The sequence below is a fragment of the Lactuca virosa genome, chromosome 8 (assembly GCF_052849685.1).
Source record: "Lactuca virosa cultivar CGN04683 chromosome 8, Lactuca_virosa_CGN04683_v6, whole genome shotgun sequence".
Taxonomy (NCBI): Eukaryota; Viridiplantae; Streptophyta; class Magnoliopsida; order Asterales; family Asteraceae; genus Lactuca; species Lactuca virosa.
Window position 1 is genome coordinate 132,097,721 of NC_136433.1, and position 16,810 is coordinate 132,114,530.

The following is a 16,810-nucleotide window of genomic DNA, read 5'->3' on the forward strand; positions in this document are numbered from 1 at the left end:
GCAACAATGGCGTTGATGTGGTGGTTCTAAAAGCCGGAGATTAGAGAAATCTCCTTAAAACCACCAAAATCAACAAAATTAGAGAAGAAAGAAAGAGAAAGAGAAAGAGAAAAAGAAAAGACGGTGGAAATGAGAAAGGGAAACGCACCTTCGCCGGTGGAGAAGTTCGTCGGAGACGGTGGCGAGCTGAGGTGGTGATAGTCGCCGGTGGAGCAACTGGAACCGGTGAGAAGCTGCAAATCCCTCCGGCAGAAGAAGTGGGATGCACTGAAATTCGCCGGAAAATGCTTCCTAATTGTCGGCGGAAAAATGAGAGAGAAATAGAAATTGGAAAATAATCACGTTCTGCGACCTGATGGGGAACAAAATATGGAACCCTTTAGGGGCGACACCTTTAGGGACGACTTTGAATCTTTAGAGACGACAATTTGGAGGGAAATTCACGCGCTCATATTTTCGCCACCTTTAGCGGCGACAGCGTTGTCACAAATGGCGTCGCCCCTATTGGTGTGAACAGTAATTAGCCCCATCCGTTGGATCAGGATGCAATCGTAGGGACAAAAATTGATCAGGAAGCATTCACGCGGATCGCCGATCAAACTCTTTAGCGACGCCTTTATTAGCGACGACGTGAGGCTTTAGCGACGACAAAAACGTGTATTGTCGAGTGTCGTCCCTAAAACTTCATGTTGTCCCTAATGGTGTCGTCCTTAAAGCTTATATTTCTTGTTGTGTATGCTCGTTGTCCAATTAGGACTGAAGTTGCAAAAAAATAAATAAATAACTTAACGTAAGGGCCATTATTGTAATTTACTCTATTACAAATTTTAACTTCCTAAATTAGTAAGATTTCTTTTGCATGTACTTCCAATATTTACTTACCATAAGCATTAGATAGTTAAAAATCAACTACTTTAAATGTTAAATAAGGCTTACAAGTTACAGGTTTCAAACAAACAACGCATTAAACAAATAATACGGCGTTACTTAATTTCATATCAGTCCTTCAAGTCTTATTTAACTTCACATGCTACCCCTCTAATTTTCCAATTTGCTACATTTAGTATTTCCTTTTTCTAACTTTAGTTAGCTTCCAGCTACTTATCAATAGTCTCTCACATTTTTTACCCTACAAAATAAAACAAAAAAATAATGAGATATTTCCGAGAGTGTAGGTGGGCGCATAAAATAAGAATGCCACGTCAGCTCATGATATACTCGTTCTTTGTTATTATGGGAAGAACACACAACAGATACAATGCCATTACCACTACCATTTACAGAGACAGTTCCTTCAAATCATCATATCCGTCTCAGCTTTTCGTACAAATCCCTTGGAAATTCACAGAATCACGCATCAACAACCCTATAAACCTACGCTCACTCAAATCTGCTTTACCCTTTCTTCAAAAAGTTTGCTCAAGTTTGATCGATAGCTTCCTCGTCACCAGTGCAAAAACCCAAACGATCCTAACTTAGGTTTTTTGTTTTTGCATTTCGAATCCTACTACTTCAAACTTCTCCAAACGTAAGGTATACTATTCCAATCTTCGTTTTGTGTTTGTCTGAACTTCTGTGCTATACAATATACTCCCTGTTTTTCATGAAATCGAGTTAACTAAAGCTTTTAAGTTTGTGCTTCGTAGATCATTTATAGGTTGATTTTGTTTATTATTTTTAGTTTTGACTACAATGTAATAAGTTTTGTAGTTGATCGTAGATCATATCATCGCAGCAAAATAGAGTTTGCGGTAAACTAATGGATAACTTTTGTTCATTCTGTTGAGCTTGTTGATTGTTACTGTGATATATTTTGCTTAAGGATAATACACATTTCAGCTTACTATCATGTTTGTAGTCGTATGCGAAGCTCTTTTTTCTCCTCATGCTTATCGTTCCCTCCAGATTGAGGGTTGTAATGGTGATTTGTTGGCTATTTCCCCCGAAATTTTGCAAAAAATAAGTGGTTTATTTATGTTAATCTAGCGTAATGCCTTTATTTCTGCAGGCGAGCAATCTAATTAAGTTGGCTTAGATGTTATCCTTGTTGATTCTTGACTTCTTTGTGTTTACTTGCATATCACGCATTGCCCTGTTAAACTGGAAATTGAAACTCCAGTTTGTTTAACTAGTTATATATATTGAGATCCTACAAGTAGACGCTCATATGAATGTTTGGAGAATTGATTGTATCTGGCTATCTGCATACATGTTTTTCTTTTCCTTTAGGTAAAGGGTTTACCTAGTTTCATATGTAATTTCATTAATTCATTTAGCATACCCAACTAATTCAGGGTTAAATGCTTGTTGCTGTTAGTTGTTACTGTTAATCTCTTGTTGTTTCTGTAAAACATTATCTTTTTTAGTTTATAGCTGTTGATTTCATTTGTAACATGAGTCAAATGAGTTTCAATATCTTTTAAAATTCAAGCTCTCAGTAGAGGTTTTCCTTTTATGAGTGATGTTATGCAGCTCAATTCTTGCGTTTGATATTTTGCAGATTAGGTGCATGATGACTGAACGAAAAGAAGAGACAATCTTTACTGATCCTGAATTTGAGGAATATAAAAACACTTCTTTCAAGGAACTGAAAGAGGGACGTGTCAATGTCAAGTTTTCAGAAAAGATTCTCAAATGTCCTTATTGTCCTGAGAGTAGAGAATACACTTACATGGAGGACCTCTGTAGGCATGCATCTAGGATTGCAAGAGAATCAAGAAGCAGTGGTTTGAAAGAAAAAGCCAAGCATATGGGACTGGAGGAGTTTCTAGAAAGAGAATTTGATACTAAAATCAAGGATTTAGAATCAACAAGTAAAAGTGACATGTCAAGGCACACGAATAGAGAAGAGCCAGTTGTTTGGCCATGGATGTGTGTGGTTGCTAACATCCCTGTTCAGTATAAAAATGGTAGGTATACAGGTGATAGTGGAAAAAGACTAAAAGATGAGTGGATAAATCAAGGTTACAACCCTAAAAAAGTTCATCCTCTATGGAGCTGGAAGGGTCACTCAGGATTTGCTGTGGTTGAATTTGGAAAAGAATGGAGTGGATTTGGTTATGCAATGATGTTTGTGAAGGCTTTTGAGGTAAACAAACATGGGAGGAAAGATTGGTATAATGGGACAAGTCGCAATGACACTAATCTTTATGCTTGGATTGCAAGAGATGAAGATTATAACTCCAATGGTCTTGTTGGTGATTATCTGAGAAAACATGGTGACCTAAAGACTGTTTCTGAAGTTGAAAAAGAAGATGAAGTGAAGAATTCTAAACTTCTCATGGGATTGAAAACAATGTTGGAAGAAAAGAACAAAAGAAGTGAAGAGATCCAGACTGAAATAAGCAAGACAGATTCCCATATGTATTTTGTTATGAAACAGAAAGAAGTGATGATTGAGAACTTCAATGTGATGATTGAGAACTACAATAGAGGTATTAATTTTGATTGTTTTTCATGAAAGGTTACACTGAAATCTGGATCTTTTCTTTTGTTCCTAACTTTGTACTTGATTAGAACATAAAACGATGCAAGAGAAGGTGAATGAGCAGCTTAAAAAGATTTCCATTGAGCATGAAGAGAGCAAATTGCAGCTTGAAGAACATGAAAAGGAACTGAGAGCACGTGAAGCTCTAAACGAAAGTGAGCAAAAGAAGCTTGACAATGAGAAGAAAATGGTATTGTGTTTCACTTTCATCATATGTTAAAACTTTTTATTTGTTTAACACTATCTTGTGTTTACATTTTTTGCAGAATGAATTGGCAATTTTGGAACAGAAGAAAGCAGACGAGAGGATGTTGAAATTGGCTGATGATCAGAAGGTTTGTTTTGTATAATGTATTCTTGAGGTTCCTTTTTATATATTATAAGGTATGAATACTTTTACAGAGAGAGAAAGAGAAACTTCACTACAAGATTATTGATCTTCAAAAGAAGCTTGATGATAAGCAACGATTGGAGCTAGAGATCAAACAGATGGAAGGAGCCATGGAAGTAATGAAGCACATGACTCATGAAGATGTTGAAGCAAAGAAGAAATTTGAGTCGATTAAAGAAGATCTGAAAGAAAAAGAAGAGGAATATGAGGGTTTGGAAGAGCTTAATCAAGCATTGATAATCAAAGAAAGATTAAGCAATGATGAATTACAGGATGCTCGCAAAGAGTTGATTTCTGTCAGCAGCTTTTTTCCTTCTTTCCTTCCAACTGTTTTCTGCATGTTTATTAATTTATAATAAAATAGTGTAATTTACCTTTTTATTATCCCTGATGTTTTGTTTGTGTGAAACAGGGTATGAATGAAATATCTGCTTCTGGTCGTGCCTATATTGGTATAAAAAGAATGGGTGAGCTTGATGCAAAACCATTCATCATTGCTGCTAAGAAGCGTTGTTTAAGTGAAAAGGAAGCAGAGGATGCAGTGAAGTTTGTATCAATGTGGGAGGATCATCTCAGGGATCCAAACTGGCATCCATTCAAGGTCATCACCATTGGAGACGAATGCAAGGTATGATTATGAATTTATCATCTTAATTAGCATATACATAAAACCTCATTTAACACTTTTTCTAACTTATTATTGGTGTGACAGGAAATAGTGAATGAAAAAGATGAGAAGATTTCAATGTTAAAAAGTGAATGCGATGAGGATGTATACAATGATGTAGTGACAGCTCTAAAAGAGCTGAATGAATACAATCCAAGTGGAAGATATCCATTACCAGAGCTTTGGAACAAAAAGGACAACAGAAAGGCAACACTGAAAGAGGGAGTGGAATTTCTGCTCAAACAATGGAAAATCCACAAACAGAAGAAACGAGGTTGAAGGTGACACAAAGGTATTATTAACTGTTAATTACTAAAATGATTGATGATTGATGATTGATGATTGATGATGATGATGAGGGGTGGTGGTTGTTTATTATTCATATTTTGTACCTTCATCTTAAATGACTGTTAGTGTTAATATGGAATTAGTGTATAAACAAACACAGGAGATGTCATCTGATTTTTGATGGTTTTATTTTATCGTTAACAATGGGAGATTATAGGCTTATAGCAGCTTACTTTGATCTTTTTTCTGCTCAATGTTAGCATTAGTTTTTCAATTTCTTTTTATCTCTACTTTGAAAAAACAGTTAAACTATAACAATAAAAACTGTTTTGTATTTGAATGGCATTGCTAAAATTGGGTAAATGAATGTATGAAATAGGATGCTATATGAAGGTAGGTTGCTATTTCTTCCATTTAGTCTTTAGTTAATCTAACTGATATTGATCAATTCAAAAATGATATGAGTTGGATAGCTGCTGATATAACCATCATATCCAATAAAAGGTAGCTTTATTTTATAACATTTAACATGAGTTTGTTTTGAAATTTTGACAAATATGTGCATTAAACTTGTTTAAAATAACATTTTAAACAAGTCTTACAAAAAAGAGTCTTTTGCTTTTAAAGGGAAGGTCTTGGGTTTGACTCTCTTTAAAATAACATTTTCCACATATTAAGTGAAGATTGAAAAAATAAAAAAGTCTTCCAAAAAAGAGTCGATAATGGAACCTCATGAGAGCCAAATGTTTTGACCAATTTTGTTCGCATTTGAAAGAAAATAATTATGTTTGCCAATTGACAGCCCCACAAAACTTGTACGAAAAAAGTACTAAAAATATTTTGCAAAAACGAATGCATTTTCGCAAAAACATGAATGGTAAAATATCAATAAGACCACTGAAAAAGTAACTTCACGGATATATTTTTTGCAAAATAATTTTTTATACTTTATTTTGGTAGAATTGAAAAGGTAGTAATTTATAATTGGGCAAATGACATAAAAGCTTAAAATTTGGTAGAAATATACAAATTTATCTTTTTATGTATTTTAGGTTCATTAAAGTTGGAGTGTTTTATTATTATTATTATTATTATTATTATTTAGTCTTAAACAAACTTTTGTTTAAGAAGCGTCCAATTGTTTTCCTTTTACTTTATAAAAGTTTTCATATTTAGCCTCCATTCAACTACACACCGGATTTTTGTGAATCTTAAATTTTGTTGGATCTAATGCCTCTAGATTGCTATGATCATGGTCAAGAAGATCTTGATGTTTCGGTTTGCAAAAATAAAAATAAAATTGTGAAGATATTTCTTTTAATATTATTGACTTATTTTTTCAAAAAAAATATTGTTATTAATATGAGTATTAGTAGAAAGTGTTATTATATATCATAATAATAAATTATATGTAAATAACATTAAGACTAGAATAGGTAGAGATGTTTTTTTTTTATTATCAATTTTCACATATAAAGAGAACTTATAAAATAATAAAAACGAACATATTCGTTTATTGTATTTTGGTGCGACATAAACTAATACAAATATTTTTTAAAATTTTATTTTGATACTAGATAAGCTTGTAAATATTATAAAATAAAAGTTTTTTTTTTTTAAAAAACAATCCCAAACACCAAACACCACCTAGATGTCAAAATAACTTTGACTCAGATTTTATTTCTCTTAAAATTAGCAATGATATTATCATTGATGATTGTGAAAATCACTTCTCCCAAGAGAATTCAACATATGCACAGTGCTACTTCTAGTCCTTTAATGTTTGTGAAAAGCACATCTCAATGCATTTTGGGTATATGACAAATGTACATGTTGAAAGGGTATCCCAAGCTCTTGTTTGATTTTTAAATTGTTCTTTTTTGGGTTTGTGGAGAATTCCAAGTGTTATTGTCTCCTACAAAATTTTTGTTTTATTTTTTTTAACAGCAGGCAACACATTAGCATTAAATTTTGTTACATGTTATAACATTTTTCATAGATAACTAATTTATGATAATGTCAAATAAAATATGATTAGATGATTAGAGATATAGCACATTGTCAATCTTGGACGCTTTTAAATACTTTTAGCTTTTCCTCCTTACCCATGATTTTGCTCCCCACATGGTGATAACTTCCCTTAATAATACCCTTAGTGCTTTTTTATCTTCTATAATACTTCCAATCGATTTTGATATTTTTTTGAATTGGATTTTTCACGAGGGGTTGAAATCAGGACTTTCTGTATCTAAGATCATTAAAGTTTAAAATGTTCAATAATCAAACGTGACTAGTATTAAAAAACCATCATCAAAATTTAACTCGAATTTTCCAAGCATCTAAAACATCAAATACCATATTAGACTCTTCTTTGTTACCTTGGGTTGAGATAAAGCAATGAAGCATTATTCATGTTCAACTTTACATGATCACTAAAACTAAGGATAAACTGTATAATCAAATACAATACTCGATTATCAAAGAAAAGGCATGATTACCATAATTTATCTTTATGTTTTATTCAGCATTCTTATTTAAATATAAAGGTATAAGACATGCTCATAGACAATAATTTTGAAAACGTATCTATTAATATACAAATTGTTTATAAGAAAACGCGTTCTTATCCATGAAAGTCCCACTTCTTAGAAAAGTAAAGAGAATTGGACGTCTTGTCAATTGGAAAAATGTGGGAAGACTTATATATCTTTTCCTAAAAAGTTATTTTGGGTTATATATAATATCTATATTTTAATAAAATAATATTTCTTGTTTTCTAGTGTTCGTGAGCAACAATATAATAGATTGAACTTTTGGTTAAAAAGATTCGTTTGCTTTATCTTAAAGATGTTATACGTAATCAATAAGTTTGTTTTTTTTTTTTTTTTTTTTTTTTTTTTAGAGCATATATCTGTATATCTATGTAGTGTGGTATTTGTTTTAATAATTAAAAAAGTAATAATTTTGGAAATCAGTTTTCAGTTGATAAAATAATTGATAGCTGATAAACTATCTTAGGAATTAATAATGTTTAGTAAAAATAATTGATGAACTAGACTGAAAGTATAAAATGACACAAATTGATATATAGATATATAACTAAAAACTAGCATTAAATATATTTAATGACATATTTGTATTATATTTGAAAAAGTTCAATAAGCTTCTCGAAAGTTATTTCAAAATAACCTATTAAAAGGTAGCTTAGTTATTTGAAAAAGTTCAATAAGGTTCTCGAAAGTTATTTCAAAATAACTTATTAAAAGGTAGCATATTTTTTTTAATAAGTTATTTCAAAATAACTTATTAAAAAGTAGCATGGTTAGTTTATAAACTCCAATAAATTATAATAAGTTAGTTTATGAGATATCTTATTTTTGTCAAAGAGGAAATAAACTGAAGTCTATGATGTGAGTCAACTTCATTTTGAAGTATTTTTCATACTAAATAAATGATCACCGTTGTTGTTGTTGTTATTACTCACACATAAACACTTCATGTAACAACGATGAGCAAGATTGATGACCCCACCTTTAAACAACAATGATATCGCACACCATAATTCCGTTGATGTTGTTCGCCTCGTCGGTGTCATTCTCACTCCAATTGAAATCCTATCATTTGTTAACCTCCATCTCCATCGATAGTGTTAAATAAACCAAAAACTAAAAACACCATTCTATTAAACCATTAATATATAAAACCCACAAGCCAATCGACACTTAAAAAGTGATACCTATGTACTGTTTTTGTTCTTCAAGTACATGCCTAATGCCTAATGCCTAATGCCTGCCTTGATGTTTTCATTTTTGAAATACAAACAGGGATTGAGAAAGGCTATTCCGTGGGGATTGGCCTATGTGTTTTGGATTTTCCTTTTGTTGGGTACAAAAATATTTCAAAAATCCATAAATAAATGTACTATATATTGATTTGTAAAAGTTATTTAATGATTTTAATCACTTGCCAAATGCATAAAAATAACAAAAAAAATATTGTATGTGAAAAAACATACTTTTAACTAATTGTTTTTATGAAAAAATATTTTTTCAAAGTAAACTTTATATTAAAGTAAATTAGGGAATAGTCTCTTTAATTGATGGTTTTTCAGTCTCTACTTTCTGATTTTTGAATCTAGGTTTTCAAGATCATGTTTTCGACCAATTCTGTCATTTACTCTAAAGTTTATATCCAAAAAGTAAACTTATTACATAAATAAAAATTAAATAATAAAATCTTTCTCTTTTACATATAATTTGGTTTATACAACAAATATGAATATTGAAACTGAAATATAATTTTACATATATACCTTTTCATAATTATAAATGGGGCCAAGTACATTATTTTCAAACTAACCCATTCTTCACAAATTTAATCACTGCAGGGCTTGCATATATTTGATGCCTCAACCTAACAATTACACAAACCCTACATTTTTAGGAGTTTTGCATTAACACCCCCTTCTTAAAAACAATACCCCAATAGTCAGAGCATTTTACCTCCCTAACTATCATATTTGCTTTTTCGTCGTACACTAACCAATTATTTCATAAAAATACAAAGAACACTATAAATCATCATACTTTGCACTTCTTTTGTTCATGAACATTTTTTTTTTTTGCGAAATACCACATATGATGGTTTAAAAAGTCAATCGATCGTAGAAATTGAATCAGCATGAAAAAGATGCTGCAAGTTGTGTTCATTTCCTACACTCGGAAATTTTTCCCGGTGAAGGTTTGACCGAACTGCCAATTGGCGGGAACAATGTTCCATGAGGTGGAGGTACGTCGGTCACTGCCTGTAACCCTGAAAGAAAGGGATTGACCGGTGAGAACAGCGTTAGATTGCCAGTTTTGACCCCAGTTACGGCTCATGCTCATCCAATTAGTCTTTGTTCCTTTCACCCATGCCTTTTGAATATCACCCGCACCCGCTACATTGCTGATTAAAACCAAGTTGAAGTAACGGAAACCGTTAATTGTGAACCTAATCCCGCCTGCCTTCCTACAAGGGACTCTGTGGAAATAAATAACAAATACAAGGGTCAGTTTTGCCAATTCCAAAAGGTGGGGGAGTTCGGAGGACAAGGAACTAAAGCTAAGGGAAGCAGTTACTAAACTTTTTTTAAAGTCAAAACTTCGCCCCAATATTTTAATATTTGTTTTTAAAAATAGAATTCTTAGAAAATAAAAATGTATTTCACAATAATACCAAATAAAAGCAATATATTACAATCTGTAAATTAAAACAATGCATTAAATATTGAGTTTTTAAATAAAAAATTAATAAAATTATTATATTTATAGTTATAAAAATAAAAAAAATCATATGATCAGTTACAAATTCAATTTAATATTAGAAATAAAAATGGTATATAAACAATTAGTCAAAAATAATAAAACTTTAAAATGTTAAATATTATAAAGAAGCAGATTGAAACATTGTTAAATAAACGGGGTTAACTGTGTCAAACAAAAAACACAAAATAAAACATTCAATAAAATCTAACATTTGTTTATTATTGACCTAAAAAATAATTAACTAACCTAAAAAAAACTCTCCTTGAATCAAACAAACTCATTTTTTAAAATAATTAATATATTCGAAAATATAAAATAGTAATTGTGGTTTTAGTACATTCTCTTGCGCAACCAACGGCATTGATTTTGTATAAGAAGGAAGAAAGCGTATAGGGTGTTGCAGGTACACCAAAAGTATCGTGGAACCTACAGAGTTTACTCTAATCACGTGACCAAAATCGATTGGGTCGTAGTACAATTGGTACCCTCTCTCAATAACGCTATCAAATTTTTTAGTTATATTCGCACATGATCAAATAAATAAAGCTTTAAATAAAAAGGGCCTTTATTTATTTTTTTAAAAAGCCAAAGGCAATCATAATGATATAAAAGTCAAATTAAAGTTCCACTTTAAATATTTTAAAATGTGAATGAAAAGCATGGAATAACAATTAACAAATCTAAAAAGCCGATCATTTGGAAATCAAGAAACTTTTATATTTGATTGAGTGATTTAACTATTTAAAGGGTGCTTTGTTATTATATGCTATAGTTGAGGGTAGTAAAATGAAAATTCTACAACTGGAAACCCATAGAGGCGATTAGTCGTCTGCAGGTACGGCAAACCATGTGTGCAACTCTGCATATATAACTAAACCAGTAACATGCTCGCAATCAATATGTTCCAGGGGCATTTTAGTCAAATCATAGCAAACAGATATAGATATAGATGTATATTCTCGCCTCGGGGTATTTATGTCAAATCGGTCGAATCATTGGTAACTTGTACCTCATGCATAAAATGTTGTATGTTTCACTGGAATTGTGTTATTGAAAAGAAACGTCGGAGGATAGAAAAGCATACCGGCGGTAAGAGACGGGGACGATTCCGGCACGATACTCCGCAATTTTAAGAAACATGGGCATGGCGAGGTCAAAGTGAGTACGGGGAGGGTTGCACCAACCACCATTGTCGTTTGGTAAAGCGAAATTCGGTGGGCAGAAGTTGGTGGCGGTGATGAAGATAGAGGGGCTTCCGGGGTGGCACCACCGTGGGTCGTTGGCACATTTGATTTCAAAGCAAGAACCGCAACTAAGTCCGTTATTGAACAGAGCTGTGCTCAACGCCGCCGTGTTAACGCCGTAGCCTTGGCTGTATAGGTTGCCGTATCCACAAGCACCTCCTGTCATGAAACAAATGTAAACTCAACATTATGCATTGGAAATTTCGAATTTGTAGTAAGGTTGTAAACCAAGGAATATTCCGGTGACTGGTAACATACCCATAGTACCGGAAGCGTCACTGCCGCCGTAGAAGGTAGCATGAGCACCTTGCCATGCCCCGCCGGCGTAGTTTCCGGGGATTCTAGCTTCGGTTACCGACAATAGAGTGACGATGAGGAAGACAATGCCGCCGGTGATTACCATTTTAGTCATGGTTCACTGTACTTTGCTGGAGGAACGGTGGCTGGTGGCGGTGGGTATGAAGAGGAATGGCAGTGGGTGTAGGGTACTTATGGAGGGGAGTCATGGGGATGGATGTACGTAAGGGCAATTATGTAAATTCATATGTTTGAAATGTCCCTGTTTGCGCGTATTAAATAATAATAATAAAATATAAATTACGCTCGTAAGACGTAAATTAAGTTTAAAGTGGAGAGATTGTGTGGGGCCTCTAAAAAAGTTACTTAATTAACTTTGCATTGTTGGATTGTTGTGCACCGGAGTAACCCGACTCATATTTTAGATTACCAGATCCGACGGACATTATATCATGTTCATCACATTTTTTTGCATTTAATTTGATTAGATGCAATCGTAAATATTGTTTTTCAGAAATTGGGTAATAGTTTCCATGTTCTTCGTATACAAAGTTCCTTTTTTTTTTTTGGTTTATGAAAATACCATAGTTGTTTTGATATAAAATATGAAATACAACCATCATAGTATGCATTTATGTATATAAAGAAGCAACAATTAATTACATTTTTGCAATGATCATGTGCTAGTTATTTTAGTAATGCATAAATATAATTTTGAAGTCGGACTATTATTTTTTTGTTAAATTACATGTCAAGTATTATTAATCGGTGCTGAAAATTTTATATTATGATCACACATCATTAAGGATTATGTTTGACATATACGTTTTTAACTTTGTATTGGTAAAAAGGAAAGTAAAAATGGAAATAAAGTCGGATTATTCCATTTTAGGGCACACGAAATAGCTTTTACATTATGAAAGTAAATTGATTAATCATAAGAGTGCCCTAAATTACCAAACAAATGTACAAAATATGGTTGTCTGTTCAAAAGTAGGGCTATTAATTGGGGGTGTTGAGTTAGGAGAAATGTACCTTTTATTTATATTTTAAGTGTTCCCTTTTTAATTTTTGGGTTGTATTTTTGTTCATATACTATTGCAAATTTGATTGTTATAAAGTAATTCTTACTATTGTAGTTAAATAATAGGATTCGACATAGGTGTCGAGCGTTTGAACTCATAATAATGAATTATGTTAAAATAATCCTACTTTATTTTACTTGCGAGGATGAGCTTTTAGAAACGAGAATATTTTACTTGCGAGGATGAGCTTTTATATGATAGAATTGAGGTCAACGTATGAGTAGGTATTTTGCTTTTTATATCTTACAGAAATAAATTCTGTAAGGTATTTTGAGATTAAAAGTAAGGGAATTTTGAAAATACATCCCACAATTTGGCCAAATTCATTGTAAATCTTACAAATTGAGTCCTCTATGTCATTTCTTCTCTTTTAACTTACATAATATATTTAGACAAAATATTTTGTAGTTTTCAAAATCTATCAATAGATAACGTTGAAAGACGCTACATCATGGTTTTATGTGTTAGAAAAAACAGACAATACTTGTTAAAACTCAGAACAAATCTGATGTCACTTGTCAAGTCCGGATGACCATCGTTAGAAAGTAATGCAGATAACACACAAAACCAAAAGCATACAAAGACACAATATTTACATGGTTCGGTTAAGATGACCTACGACCAAGGACAAGAGGTGGTATTCTTTATTCATTGAGTTCTCAAACAGAGATTATAAGTAGGATAAATTATACCATTCGTCCCTCGTACATATGCCCAAACGCATGTTTATTACGATTAGCCCGTATACTTTAATTTTATACATATTAGCCCCAAAAATATAAAATTTTAGCTGTGGCCCCCCTGCTTATCGATTTTTATACATATTATATTCCCGGCCCCCCCAAATTAAATGTTGAAGCTCCGCCCCTGCATATCATTAAAAGGTGCACGCTACATCCCTCGTTAGTTTAACTTTGCACGTTTCATCCCTTTTGAGACATGAAAAGACTATAATGCCCTTTTCATTTTCATTTTAATTTCTTTTTTAACATTTTTTTTATTATTTTTAATTTTTAAAAAGCATTTTAATTATTTTTCTGTTTTGTTGAAGAACACTTGACCATCACCATCGCCTGATATCTACATCACCGGAAAATGGAGCACCCCTGCCACCCCTCAACTCACCCCGCCCAAACCCTGGTTCAAAGCTCACCCGTTCCACTGAGAATAACCACAATCAATCTTTTTTATTAAATTTCAGCGACTTCCACAACAACATCATCAGAAGTCTGACCAACCTCCTATTTAATCTTCTCATGTTTTTCAAGCGTTTGTTTTTCTTCTAGGCTTTCTTCCGATGAAGTATCCACAAAGGAGTGCAAATCTGAATGGTAAGGAGAAGGTTAGGGATGAGTGCAGATTCGTTACCCTTGAGTCGGAGTGTGGATTCGCTACCCTCTAGCCGGAAAAACGAGAGACATATATGGTTTGTTACAACGATGGTGATGTGTATGTGCATATCTATTTGGAGCTTTCTTCACAATCACTCATTGTGAGATCTGCAATTTCATCAGAGAAGATGATTCCCGAATCTAAACTCTATTCAACTATCGCCACCTGTGAGCTGCTCTGCTACCATAGATTTGCGCAGAAACCTAACATTACCACCTAAAACCCTAACTATCACGTGAAGAAAGGGAGAAGCGGTGGTTTCTGGTCTTTTGAGTTTCTGATCTGTACTGGAGTTTCAGATCTAAATATAGATCTGAATGGGTAGGAGATTGAGGAAGGGTTTGATTTTCATATTTAAATGTAGGTTTTGGGTTTAATATTTGATGTTTGATAATCAGATAAGGTTCATCAATGGTGGAGGTGGTGGTGATTGACGATAATTGGAGGTGGTGAAGATTGCCTGTAATTATTGGTGGTTTCTGGAAGGTTGTTTGAGCTAGACGATGGTGATACGAAGGAGATTGAAACAAATGATTTTTGGCTGGTTAGTCTCATCGGAGAAAGGAGGAGGACATGTGGTTGTGAGGAGCGAGTGAGAAGCCGGAAGAAAAAGAAGGGACCGGAGAAATTTATTTTCATTTTTTTTAAATTTAAAAACTGATAAATATATAATAGAAAATTAAAAAAAAAATTGTTAAGGGCAAAATAGTCTTTTTATGTCTGGAGGGACTAAGCATGCAAGAAAAAACAAACTGAGGGACGGTCCGAGTTAAAATTTGAAAATAGGGACTAAACATGCGTTTGGGCATATGCACGAGGGACGAATGATGTAATTTACCCTTATAAGTACAACCATTAGAGATTCGACCTACTCACTAGGGATACAAAAAGACACTTCTAATGACTTAGCATGCATACTTATTTATAGTGAAGTGATCAGACCTAGAACCCTAATGGGCCAAACCCATTGTCCCATAGGCCTATGAATGGTGTCAACAAATCATAATCCACCATGCATAGCTTCTGGAACATTCATCCTGGTGGCACATCATAATGACACATCATGATCCATAGTGGCACATCATGATGCAAGAGTGGCACATCAAGATCCACATGGTACATCAACCACCATGGTGGCACATCATGCAATAATCCTTGAGCATCTTCAACTTCTGAGCATCCCTGGACAATCTTAGGCATCATAGTAAACATCACAACATAAGTGGCACATCAGGGATACCACGACACATCGAGGAACACAAATGGCACACCTTGCACCAAGATGGCGCATATTGTGCAAGGAATGGCACAACTCCTCCAAGGGTGGCAAATCTTCCTCCAAGATGGCACACCCACCTCCAAGTTGACACTCCTTCTTCACATATAACACACATTCCTTCAGGTTGGCACATCTTCCATCCTTCACAAATGTCATACTTGCATCCCAAGGTGGCATACATTGTTTCAAAGTGGCACACATTGTCTCCAAAGTGGCGTATCCAAGCATAAGATGACACATCTAGATCATAGATGGCACATTCATGAACCATGATGCTCTATTCCACTCGTAGGTGCTCCATACCCCCATTTAGAAGATTCTTTCCTTTGTCAAGTTCACTTGATCCATTCCTTTGTCAGATAATCTATTCCTTTCTCAGATGATCCGTTCCTTTGTCACATGCCCCATGAACCCCAAGTGCTCCATTAAACTAAAATTCTCCATGCAAATGCTCCAAATGCTCAAGTCACATTTAACAATCTCCAACTTGACTTGAACATCCTCTGAACTCTACCTTAAGCAAGAATTTCCTCTCCCTTACCACCTGCGAACATCAACCAAGTCCAAGAAAAGCTTAAACTTCTCTCTGGGCAATGTCCTTGTCACCATGTCTTTCAGATTCTCCTTGGCACCAAACTTTTGAATGCATAACTTGTCATAAAACATGATAGGTTTCGCCACCTTCAAAAGAAGACTCTAAATGAGACCAACCGCCAATGATCTTCTTATCTCCAGATCACTTTCATGGTCTAAGTCTATCAATCCAACCAAGTTCGTATGTAGTGCATTGGCACCATACACCAGACAAACATCAAGTGTTCCCTTCAAGTGTCGCAAGATCCACTTGGCCATTTCCCAATGAGCTTTTCCCCGATTGTCTCGAATCGCTAAAGAAGTAACAACAAGTTTGGACTGGTCACAATAGAATGATCGCAAGACTTTCTCAATGTAATGAGAAATGTATAACCATCCTACTCTTATATCCCTACGAATCTCCATCCTTTCCATCTTCTTTTTAGCACCTAAATCGTTCATCACAAACTCATTCTACAAAAGCTTCATCAAGTTGTCTTTCCCGACATCAGCATCACTAGACACTTCTTCCATAGGTTGTTCAAGGGATTCCTCACATCACTGTTGTTCCATGCTACCCTACTATTCCTCATTTATCACAAAACTATGTGTGGTTTCTGTTTCAAACTCCACCTTTTGGCTAGCATCATGATCATTCCCCACAACACTTGTACCACCTCCTATAGGGTTACACATAGCAGATTCAAAGGTCACATCTCTGCTAATAAAAAAATTTGGAGTCTTTCCTTCTTTTGTACACCACATACGATGTACTTTCCCTCCAGATGCATATCCTAGAAA

The 16,810-nt window shown here is 33.8% G+C and overlaps 2 protein-coding genes across 2 annotated transcripts; one reads left to right on the forward strand and one right to left on the reverse strand.

The window, feature by feature from the left end:
- The first annotated feature begins 1,265 nt into the window (after positions 1-1,265).
- On the forward strand, positions 1,266-5,087 carry LOC145133111 (protein INVOLVED IN DE NOVO 2-like). Its single transcript, XM_079068044.1, has 7 exons — positions 1,266-1,533; positions 2,501-3,434; positions 3,517-3,677; positions 3,754-3,822; positions 3,890-4,174; positions 4,291-4,506; positions 4,591-5,087. The coding sequence occupies exons 2-7, from the start codon at positions 2,510-2,512 to the stop codon at positions 4,822-4,824; spliced, it is 1,890 nt and encodes a 629-aa protein (XP_078924170.1). The 5' UTR covers positions 1,266-1,533; positions 2,501-2,509; the 3' UTR covers positions 4,825-5,087.
- Positions 5,088-9,392: 4,305 nt separating this feature from the next.
- LOC145132227 (expansin-A4-like) lies at positions 9,393-11,838 on the reverse strand. Its single transcript, XM_079066935.1, has 3 exons — positions 11,642-11,838; positions 11,224-11,542; positions 9,393-9,855 (listed from the first exon to the last, which is right to left on the reverse strand). The coding sequence occupies exons 1-3, from the start codon at positions 11,793-11,795 to the stop codon at positions 9,546-9,548; spliced, it is 783 nt and encodes a 260-aa protein (XP_078923061.1). The 5' UTR covers positions 11,796-11,838; the 3' UTR covers positions 9,393-9,545.
- Positions 11,839-16,810: the final 4,972 nt, after the last annotated feature.